The 11,826-nt window shown below is 44.6% G+C and overlaps 1 protein-coding gene across 1 annotated transcript in view; it reads right to left on the bottom strand.

Moving 5' to 3' along the window:
• SCRN1 (secernin 1) overlaps positions 1 to 9,775 on the bottom strand; it is a 34,212-nt gene extending 24,437 nt beyond the window's left edge. Inside the window, exons 1-2 of the mRNA XM_077302544.1 lie at positions 9,561 to 9,775; positions 430 to 589 (exon numbers count right to left, since the gene is read on the bottom strand). Of these exons, the coding sequence (XP_077158659.1) occupies positions 430 to 588 (159 nt within the window). The 5' untranslated portion in view covers position 589; positions 9,561 to 9,775. The remainder of the gene's footprint in view (positions 1 to 429; positions 590 to 9,560) is intronic.
• Between the last annotated feature and the right edge of the window lie 2,051 nt (positions 9,776 to 11,826).

Genomic DNA, 11,826 nt, shown 5'->3' on the forward strand with positions numbered 1-11,826 from the left:
TCCTTTTCTCTTCTTCTCCCTCCTTCAGTATTTTGGGTGAGATAAAAATCTAATAAAATAAATTTGATATTACCTCTTGCAATCTTGTTCATACTTCAAGGGTAGAAATCAGTCCACATGCAAAAATGCCAGTCAGGATCCAAGCCTATATTTACTTGTGAGCTTGAACAGTGCACATGAGCGTGCTCCCTGCTTTGTCCACCTTATTTGAAGTGAGTAGCAACAATTTGTAATGAACAGTTATGTGCTTACAAAAGAAACAGGACTTAATAAATATACCTGGGGGGTGGGGGAAAAGGGGAGGAGCAAGAAAAGTCAAACAGAAAAACAAATAATTTTAAATATTCACCTATATGATTATCATAGTGTATACAGCAGTTTAGATCTGAGGAAAATTCTCTGTAAAACAGATATGATAATACTGTTTACCTCAACTTTGCATCCTGGTTCATATGTAGCAGCAGAAAAGTAAACTACCTCCTGTACCTCATCCCTTGGTCGTGCAGAATTTTTTCCAAATATCACAAGACCTTCTTTAGCATGTGGTGGAAATGCCACAAAACAGTAACTCGGAGGTATCAGAGCCATCCTAAAGAAAGAGAAAGAAAATAACTGGTATCTCAATACAATGCTTAACCTAACTGCAATAGACATTGCAAAATAGTTAAGACAACTGGGGACCTGAGAGAATAATTGGGGGGGACCCCCCATCTCACCCAACTCCAGCCCCACTGTAGCAGAACCTCCCATTCCCCCCAACCACAGCTTTGTCGTCTCTAGGGCAGTGCCAGCACAATCTACCTCCTCATCCCAAAAAAACCCATCTTAGCCATAGTAAAGGCTCTCTTCCCTCCACCAACACTGTTGCCCTTGTTCATTTATTTATTTATTGCATTTCTATACCGCCCTCCCATAAGGCTCAGGCCCTGAGCCTTATGGGCAGTTTACATAAAACATCATGAATATATACAGAAAACTAGTGACAGTAACATAACAGTGGTTCCAAAATTGAACATAACAAATTATAACAAAATACTATAACAGATTCACAGTGTGACAACGCTCAACTTTTCACATGAACCTGTGAGAGGTCAGCACGGTTCAGACCATGGAGGGGGTCTTGGGGGGGACCAACAGAAGTTGTTGAGTTGGCCGGCCTCAACCAAATGCATGGTGGAGGAGCTTCCTTTTACATGCCCTTTGGAATTGTGGGTGGATTTCCACACCTGTTAAATGTAGCATCATGCCAGTCAAATGTAGGCATTATATTCTGGCTTCTTCACATGACGTTGCCCACATCCAGCATCTGGCCAGCTGACAGCTCACTGCATCCTCCATTTTAAAGCGCTTCTTTGGGAATCGCATAAAATGGATTCACCACCCTGAAAAGTGCTGGTGACCGGAGAGCAACCAGCAGAAGGAAGATATGGAGGCTCAAACACATGAGAGTCATCTGTATCGTGCCGCCCACGCACCTGGGGACCAGAATGGCAATGTGCTTGGAGAAATGAATAGGCAGACATGCATGTAGGCAATGCCAGAAATAAAAGACCTTGAATGGAGATAGATGTGATGGGGGGAAAGAAGGTGGTGGGGGCCTCCTGAGCAGTGAATAAAGAAGTCCATGGACCCCTGGTTGGGAATCCCTGCTCTCCGTATGGCCACTCATGAACACAGGAAGCCCTGCTTAGCAGACAGCAATCTAGAGCTATGCAGGATCTTGAACTGCCTGTTGCTCATTTTAAGGTTACAGTAGTTACAGCTCAGGATGTGCTCTGCCCAGCAGGGGGGGGGCAGGAAAAATTGCTTTCCATATTTTGTGTCATTAGCAGCTTATCACTGCCCAATCTAGAGAGAACTCTTGGAAGGTATTCAGACCTTACACCAAATCATTATTGTAGTCAGCCAGCAAACCACGGTTTGAAGCAGGAGTGCCGATCTGTGCTAACTATGCTAACTTTGACTGGCTATCTGAATGGACAAAAGACATTCGCAGCTAACCATAATACAGGTTCTCAGCTATGGTTAATGCAAACCATGATGAGCCACGATGATCCTTCTTACTTGTTGTTCTTACACCACAAATTTTATCCACATTTATATTCATGGTGAACTTCCCAGATCTGCTGATATAACACTCAATGATCTGACTATGACACATAATTTTGATCCATCACAAAGCAAGTTCCCCATTTCCCAAGCCACACTGGCTGTGAAGATTATAGTACACATTGTGCATTTTACAGACAGAACTGGAGGATTTACCACTAGGATTGCTATACATGTAGTGATAGATCAGTTCCATCACACCATCCTAACCTATCTTCTGAACATTTGGCTTAGATATTTCATTTGTTTCATTTGCTATAAACTGCTTGTTACTGGTATTTTTAAAAGCCTGGTGGTAAGGCTGTTTGAGATCATTCCCCTCCCCCCCCCCCTTTAAAGTACAAATTTATGGGAAAGCAATGGAATGAGAAGACCGGATATAATTCAGTCCTACTTGTGTGTTTCATTTTTTATTTTAATGCATTATTCATGCCCAGTTAATTAGTTCCAAGGGAAATATATAACTGGTTGGTTTGATGCAGATCTTATCAGACAAGACAATGGTCAGAAGCAATTTCTAATTCCCTTATGACTTCTGAAGTGACAACTTGCAAGTGATTTCTTACTGTCAAGTGCTTCTTGATGAAAATTAATCTCAGGGGAACTGGAGTGTACAGAGCACTTTCAGCTCCTGTTTGTTCAGCTAATGCCTTTCTGGTTACTATACCAATGTGCTGAATACTGGCTGGTATGCTGAAGAGAAAGTAGCTTTGATTAATAGGCCAACATATTGCTTTCTAGGAATATTCCAGTTTGACAAACCCTCAGTGGGCCTGAAATTCATAACAAATTCACCATTCAGAATTACTCTATACAGATAAAGGTGGGTATCTGAGATATGTTTTGTATGTGTGCAACTTAGCACAGAGCAGAAGAGTAAAAAGTGGACAGAAAAGTTTGTATATACTTTTACTTAATTTTTACTTTATTTATACCCCACCTCTCTTCCTAATAGACAGGGGTAGTCAACCTGTGGTCCTCCAGATGTCCATGGACTACAATTCCCATGAGCCCCTGTCAGCATGGACTCATGGGAATTGTAGTCCATGGACATCTGGAGGACCACAGGTTGACTACCCCTGCTAACAGAGACTCAAAGCAGCTCACATCATTTTCTTCTCCCCTGTTTATCCTCACAACCACCCTCTGGTAGGTCTGGCCCACAGGACCCAAAGTGAATTCCCGAGATAGAGACTGCAGACTCCGACATGAGTCTCCCAGCTCCTAGTCCAATGCTCAGTCTCACATAAAAGCCTCAGTCACTGTCACCAGCAAGCCATTTTGTCATGTGAGTGCAACAGAAGGCAGGCGTCACATTCCTGTGCTGTTTTTAAAGTTGCTAACTAATATTCCTTTCCAATCACATTAAGTGTCTAATTTGACTTTCTGTTTGGGTGCATTTAATTTGTTTCCACTTGATGATTTTAAAAGTGCAGGCTTTGCAAAAATAGCAGGCATTAATAGCACTGGAAACAGGTCAGTCTTTTGCTGTGGTTTACATTTGAAACAATGGTTAATAAGGCAGGGGGGGTTGTCTAGTGCCTAAAGAAAATGCAGTCACTAGGAAACAACCCACAGGAGTGTGGGAAAAGCTATGCCTGCCTGGCAGTTTCAATGTTTGCTTCCTTGCCGATCTGAAGTCTCTGCGCTCTTTCCTTTTCCTTCCTGACTTAATGCCCAGCAGTTTCCACTCCACAAAACAATCTCAAGATGATGTTCCTTATTGCCTGACAGGCTAGAATACCAGTTGCCTGGCAGACATAACAATGAGGGGTTTTTCAAAGCCCATATTGGCTTTCAATTGCAGACTTCCTCCTCTTTCCTTTCCTTTTTTACAAACCAGTTCTCTTAATTAATATTTTTGACCACTGGCAACCCAAACAGCATGATCTTTTACAAGTAATAATTTATTTAGGAGGCCTCTTTTTAAAAGGAACCCAAACAGAGGGATGGATAGCATTGGTATACATGCACCAATTAGTCACAGATAGCTCCAGTTATGGTACATCATGTTTGGCTAGTGTGGATGAATTATTGCTGCATTAAGTACGACTCTTTAAAGTGACTGTATTTGGTTACATTCATTTTCCCCACCTGATCAATATTAAAAAATTAGTTCCATCATTGGCGGGACATTCCACTGTTCATCCTATGAACACTTCTTTGTGCATAATAATAAATGAATAATAAACAAATATTTGGAAACAAAGAGGCTTTCTTTCCCCAGTTTTTCATGACGATGTACTTTGGCCATTCTTTAGCTGAGAATATGGTTACCAACCTCCAGTAGGTGCCAGAAGGTCTGTCAGCATTACAACTGACCACAGAGATCAGTTTTGCAAGAAAACTGATGGAGCTTGGAAGATGGAGCTGGTGGGTAAACCACACAGTCGCCAGGGGTGGCCAAACTTAGTACGACTCTTTAAAATTATGTAAGCCACCTCGAGCCTTCGGGGGGAGGCGGGGTATAAATATTATAATAATAATAATAATAATAATAATAATAATAATAATAATAATAATAATAATAATAATAATAATAATAATAATAAACTGCAGTTGACCACTAGGAAGGCTTGCTCAGATTCTTGTTCAAGAGCATTCTTTGGATTTGTTATTTGATGTATTTCCTGCAAGGAAGCCTGTTATTAACAGTTACATTTTAAAATGTGAGCAGTTCTTGATATATTCCATTTGGTTTACATACTAAAATCTTCCCTTGTCAGTACCTGTTTATGAATATACATATGTCTATTTCAAGACTTAGGTAAGTGTGGCAAATTTCATTCATTCATGCAAATTTCAAAAAATACACTGTGATTGCTCATCTTTCACTGGCTAAAGCATAAGCTTGGCATCCAATCCAGACTGTCTAGTCTTCCATCTCTCCTCTCACCCCTAAAGAAATGTGTTAGTTCCATAAAGAAGGGCTGAATCATTCAAATTCATAAATTTTGTCTTGGATCAAATATGGGGTGGGCTGGCTAGCAATGGTCAGAAATAGTTTCGTGATTTCTTTATAATATTGTTGCCAGTCGCTGGGATCAAGCAAACTACAAATAATTTTTAAAATACACAAAGACAGGAGGAAAAACATGCATTGCAAGTTTATTCTAAAAATCTGTATTCTGGTTGTATTGGTACTTCACAGGACAGGAAACATATAGCTACTGTATTCTGCAAAAGTTATTGCAGCTTCATGCTACAATATATCACTACAGAATTGTGCCATTAAAGTTTGAAGTAGATTAGATTTTGTAATTTACCATGTATACACAAAGATTTAATACCACAACAGTACAGGAGCCAACTTCAAGTATACTATGTCACATTAAAAGCAGTCCTACCAAACAGTGGTCATTTGGTGTGTTTTTTTAATGTATATAGGACAAATCTCTTTGAGAGAGTTGGATGTTACAGCTTTTAGATCCTAAAAAGAAAATCTGCAAGTACACTTGCAGTTCAATGTTGTGGTTCAAAACATTAAGATTGTCAAACTGTGATTTCAGTTCAGAATTCTACATTTAGAGGGCTGCTGGAGAACTAGATAATGTCATGGTTTCCAGTCTGGAATGCAATATTCTCTGGTAACAGGACAGGGTTAAATAGTTGCCATCACAAACAAGGAAATACTACAGCGCATAAAGTCTGATATATTATTGGTAAGCAAAATCACAAAACTATAGTTACGAAACTACTTTGGCCATATGATTCAATCCAACTCAATGGAGAAAGCAATTCTGCTAGGATTGGTCTGTGGAAGAAGGAAAGCAGGCTGACAAAGGGCACGGTGGTTGGACACGATTGGGGTGAATACTATGGGCGCTAGATTGGGGGGTGTGTGGAAGAATTCTGCAAACGGCCTCTCCGTCCCCCCAGGACCCAGAAAGGCTGCAGGCAGCTGCTATGGAACTCATCGGCAGGAGCAATTCTCACGTGGCAGCGATCTGCAGCCTCCAAGCCCCAGAGGGAAGTGGAAGGAGGAGGGGGTCAAGGGTGGGGGATGGAAGGTGATTGGCTGCCCACTGGACAGACAGGCAAGCCAGTTGGAGGAGGAGGCACTCAGGGGTGGGACAACCGCCCTGAGTGGGTATGAAGCGCTGAGTGGCACAAGCCACGAGACACGCTCTTCTTCCAAGGCCTTACCAGAAATATTAAGTGGAACAGATTGGATGTACTAGGGGCTGGCCAGAAGGCACAGGCATATGACTTATATGCTATTCCCCTGATGCATGACTTCTCCCAAGGAGGGCAACTTAGCCTGAGATTCTGAGACCTGTGTATCAGGTGAAAGAGCTGGGGGAGCAGAGACACCCAGAACTGCCATTTTAACATTCCCAGGACTGTTTTTAATGTTTTTCTTCAATTTTACAGGACTCCCAGGCAACAGGAAGAAGCAGGGGAAGGAGGCAGCTCTCCCAGACAACGGGAAATTGTCTACTCAATCATGATAATTCCCTCATCCTTCTACCACTCTCTGAGCATGTGCAAAGGGGATACATGGTGTGCAGCTGGACTTCCTCTCCTGGCTGGATCTTTTGGAGTGCTGCTACTCCTGGTCTCTCCTTGGAATGCTGCCTGCCTGGGCAGAACTTGTTCTTTGACTGCCTGCTGGACATCTTCAAGGCTGGTTTTCTAATGTGCCTGATTTAAAATACTGTGTTTTCCTGCGGAATTGTAGCTGGGGGAAGTCTTTTTTCCTGATTCTTTTAAAATAGTTCCCCTTTGTTTTACACTGTTATCTTGACTTATATTAAAAGTATTTTGCCTTTTCTCTGGTTCAAAACATTTTAAAATTTTAATGGGTTTCTGCTTGGAGGGAAGGTTCAGTTTGTTACCATTTTTTTAAGTTTATCTTTTAGCATTTTTCTTATTCTGTTTTCCAGTTCTTCATCTGCTATATTTGTAGCTGTTAATCTATAGTTGTTTTAAGTAACTTGCTGTGCTGTGTTTTTTGGGGAAGTGGTTTGCAGAGTTTTAGGGTGTTTGTCTTGTTCCTTAGAACACGTTAATCATTGCAACAGGTTCTGAAGAAAATTTATGGTGGTTTTAAAAACAGGTAGCTGTAGGTAAAGAGTTACGAAATATTTTTAAAAAGATAACCTGGCTTATCTTGTATTCTCTGGTTTGACATTGGCTCTGTTTGTCTTGTGTCTGCTCTTGTTTCTTTGACTACTGACTTCTTTGATTAACTTCCACCCTCCAGTAAGAAACAATGGAGACAAGTAGGATGCTTAGTGCTCCATTTTGCAGGGAACTCCTTGTCTGGGAACCTTTTGGTCCGATCTGCTTGAAATTTGGGCTGGTTGATGTCATTTAGAATAAGTTAGAATAAGTTTGGTGTCATGTGATTAAGCAAACAGCCCCCCAAGCCCCCCTCCTGAAGTGGCCCATAAGGAAGCAGAAATAATTTCACAATTTTGTGTTTGTGTAAATAATCAATGTCTGAAATTATATCAAGGAACTCAAATACCCCCAAATATCAAAATCCTCATCTGAATAATACTGGGTTTTTAAAAATGTTTTTCCGTACAAGGGAGAATGGAATTGACAACACTGCATACATGCCTCAGGTCAAGAAATGCAACATTTAACTGGGAATTTTTTTAAAGTCCTGTATAAAAAGTGCTGTATAAATTGTTTAATTTGGGTACTGCATTGGTCCCATCTAGCTTCAGCAACTCAGAATCTAGTCTAGAAACTCTCTTAATGTAGATACACCCCCCCCCACACACACACACACACACTATGCAGTAATACAGGCACACACACACACAAGCCACTAGCTTTCTGAATCCCAGAAAAGTGGATGGGGATCCAAAACCTTTTCGTAACTAAGAAAACCTATATCAGTCTTCAAATTTATCATACTATCTTGAAACCATAACCACAACCCACACTACAGCTATTTTTACACAAGCAACAATGAAGACCAAACAATGAACAAAGCAAACAAAGGCTTTGTGTTTAAATCCCACAGTTTAGCCTTGAAGAACTGAGGAATTAATCCCACAAGAGGTCATCTGCTTTTTGCTTTTTTAGCAGAATAAAAAACAAAAAGGCAATTTTTAGACACAGTACTGTGGTGCTTCAAATGTCAGAAAATCAAGCATGTTTCAGTAGACTGCAGTCAAAATTCCACATCTCATACGTGCAATCTACCCAAACTCTCATATGCATTACACAGGAGATAGAGGTACAGTGAGATGAATTCTGTGGATGTTTTTAAATGAGTCATAGAAAACACAAAGGCATGGATATATATGGTGAGGAATCGTATTATACTGGCAGAACCTGTAAACCCTCGGAAATAAAAAAAAACCAAAAGCCACAAAAGTGCATTAGAGAGAAAGAAAAGGATCTATGGTAGTGGAAGAAGGATGGAGACTAGGAAAGTAGATGAAGATGCTGGAATTATTAGCAATAACACTGCTCTGGAACTTAATAGGAAATCCAGCTTGCTGTAGTAGTTTGGAGCACTGTAATATCAGGGCTCTCTCCGTCTCACCTCCCTCACAGGGTGTCTGTTGTGGGGAGAGGAAAGGGAAGGCAATTGTAAGCCGCTTTGAGACTCCTGGTAGAGAAAAGCATCATATAAGAACCAACTCTTCTTCTAACAGACCCGCTGAAAGGGCAGATGTAACAACTACAGATAGTAAGCCTGCAGTGATACTCTCTCAAAGATACGCTGGTCCTGTGCCTTGAAGCCTCTTCATCACATACAAGCCTTTCAATAATTATTAAGGCTGAGCCTTGGGGTCACCTACAGCAGGGGTAGTCAACGTGTGGTCCTCCAGATGTCCATGGACTGCAATTCCCACGAGCCCCTGCCAGCGTTTGCTGGCAGGGGCTCATGGGAATTGTAGTCCATGAACATCTGGAGGACCACACGTTGACTATCCCTGACCTACAGCATCCCAGTGGTTGTTACTTTCTATGATCCTGAACCATCAAACATCTGGAGCAAACGATCTATAGATGCCAGAAGAAAAATGTCATCATCCCTGTTTGTTTTAACGGTGGGCGAGAATCCCTGGGTCAGCTAGCGGGCGGCATCCAAAGGGGGCTTCCATCGGGGGGCGCGGCGGCCATTAAGCACGCAGCCCAGAGCCGGCGCCTTGGGATCCGTGGGCCGCTTTCCGGCCGCCCCCACATTCGGGGGAGAACTCTCCGGGGATGATGAGTCACCACCCAGAGGCGCGCGGCCGGAGGGGGGGACGGACCCTGGGAAGGCACCGACGGCAGGGAAGCGGGGGCTTTCCGGGACCCCCTTGCGACCGGAGGAGGGGGGCGGGCGGGCTGGACACTCCCCTCCGGCCACACTTTGCAGCCCACCCCTGCCAGGCCGAGGGCATCGGGAACAGCGGGGGGGGGGGAGGGAGCGGGTCCTTTGCACTGCCGCGCGGACGGACACCCGGGGGGGGGAGGGATGCAGGAGACGGACCGCTCACCTTGCCGGCCTCTGCCGCCGCCGCCGTGCAGCCTCTTCCCCTGCGGTGAGCGAGAGCGAGGCAGGCGGGCGGCCCCTCGCCAGGTAGCAGCTGGCCTCTCCGGCTCACGTGAGCTGCGGCCCCCCAGCGGCGCCGAGCAGCGAAGGAGGAGGCGCGGGCGGCATCGACGGCCGGCCGGCGGCGTCGCTCTCGCTCCTCCTGCCTACCTCCCTCCCTCCCTCCGTGTGCGCAGGCTCGGCCTAGCGGGGCTGCCGCAGGGACAGAGGGCAAGGAAGGAAGGGAAGCCAGAGCTGAGCTAGCTGTGGCCCTGCCCGGTAGGGATGCCAGCCTCCAGGTGGGACCTGGACAGAAAAGGGATGCTTGGGAAGGTGGACTCCCTGGCATTGCAGCCCACTGAGGTTCCAGTCTTCCCCAGGCTCCATCCCTAAATCTCTAGGAGTTTCCCAACTTTGATCTGGCAACCATTCCACTCCCCCATCCACCGCTGGTGGTGGGAGGTGGGGCATGGTAATCCTAGACCCTTCCCTATTAGGCAGGAGCTGGAGATCCCCTGGAATTACAACCCCTCTCCAGACGACAGAAATCAGTTGCCCTGGAGAAAAGGGATGCTTGAGGAGAACTCCATGGCCTTGTACCCCACTGAGATCCCCTTCTCCCCAGGCTCCATCCTAAATCTGGATCTGACAAGCTTACCCAGCCATCCCCCACTAGTGGCCCCACGGCCCCTGGGCAGAAAGGCTTTCTAGCAAAGCATTGCTCATTGCCCAAGGGTTGCCCAAGTCTCTTCTCCCTGTCTGACTGTGTCTCCTCCAAAGCGATCCTAAGCATACTCACTCAGACATCAATCCTATTGCGCGAAGGTAGTTTAGTGTTGTAGCCACAGCCCTGGAATGAAGAAACCTTAAGACGACAGTGTTAAAAAAGAACCTACTCAGTGTGATGAAGCAACAGTGTTCATAGTGAAAGCAGAAGCCTGCACAGTTTGGTGTCATTTTGGCTGACCCAAATGGAAAAGTGGCACATTTTTTTTTTGGCTTTTCCTTTGCAATCCTGCAGTGTCCTGCAGACTTCGAAAAAAATGTGCCTCACCTGCTGATCTGGAATTTACCGACCCCAAGATGCATGGATGATTGTAAAAGCATATGAGGCAGATTTGTGGAAGCCTAAAAGCAATTATGAACCAAAAAGTTAAAGAGACCCAGAACAGCTGTTGCTAAAGGGAAAGGGTGCTATTGTCTTGATCCACTGTTAGTGGGCCTTCCAGAAACATCATGGGAAACTTGACCACCGTTGTTGCATATCTCAGTGTTGGAGCACATGAGAGTACAGATGAGAGAAGTTCCAGGGTGCACAAAAGGGGCAGTCCTGGGATTATGAATCAGTTTCAGTGTTGTTTTTGTGCCTCCTGACCTTGCCGCCAGCACTGCTGCAGCAACTTCCCCCTTCTCTGCTCTTATGACTGGGGACGGGGTAGCTCCCTGCCACTCTTCTCATCATCAGTGCAGGCACAACTCCTGGCCTTCCAACCAAGCCAGTGGCAAGTGAGAGACCTGAGACATGTGCGCGGGGGAATCCCATAACCTTCACAATGCTGAGCCCAGCCAATGTCCTTCTCTGCAGCAACTGGTACAGACAGCTCAATTCTATTGGAGGAGTGGAATTTAAACCTCTCTGCACATTTGTTTTTGTTCACATTTTTCTGCAAACTTAGTATATAGACAAGAGATCCCGTGAAATCCCATTTCCCTCTAGATAAGCCACAATATCCAGGCCTTACATTGGAGCCCGGACACAGTGGTGATGGTGTCTGGGAGCCACTCCAAGCCCAAAGCAGTTCCCAGCATCCACCACTACCATGGCAGGCCTTAGAGCAGCTTCTGATGCCTGTCCATGCTGCAGCCGAGCCCAGAGTGGCTCCCAGTGTCAACTGATGCCACAGCTGAGCCCAGAGCTGCTGTATCACCATGACAGTTAGGCCTGGAGCATGGCTCCCTACTGTTGATTGCAAGATTTTAACCCCCCATGTTTTTTATATTCAGATTTTTCTGCAAACCTGGCAGTGCTCCCAAGTGTGCAGAAAAATCTCTTTAGCCTCCACATAGCCTCAATCTGCAGATTTAGATATCTACAGATGGTGGTCACAGGTGGCTATTAGGATTTGAAATGTCACTGTACAAGAAAGCTACTGCAGTGCTGCAGCTATACGAATCTGAGCACACTCTGCTGCAGCAGCAAATCTTCAAGTCAGCCTGCCAGCCAGCTTAAA

Source organism: Paroedura picta, chromosome 11 (genome assembly GCF_049243985.1).
Source record: "Paroedura picta isolate Pp20150507F chromosome 11, Ppicta_v3.0, whole genome shotgun sequence".
NCBI lineage: Eukaryota > Metazoa > Chordata > Lepidosauria > Squamata > Gekkonidae > Paroedura > Paroedura picta.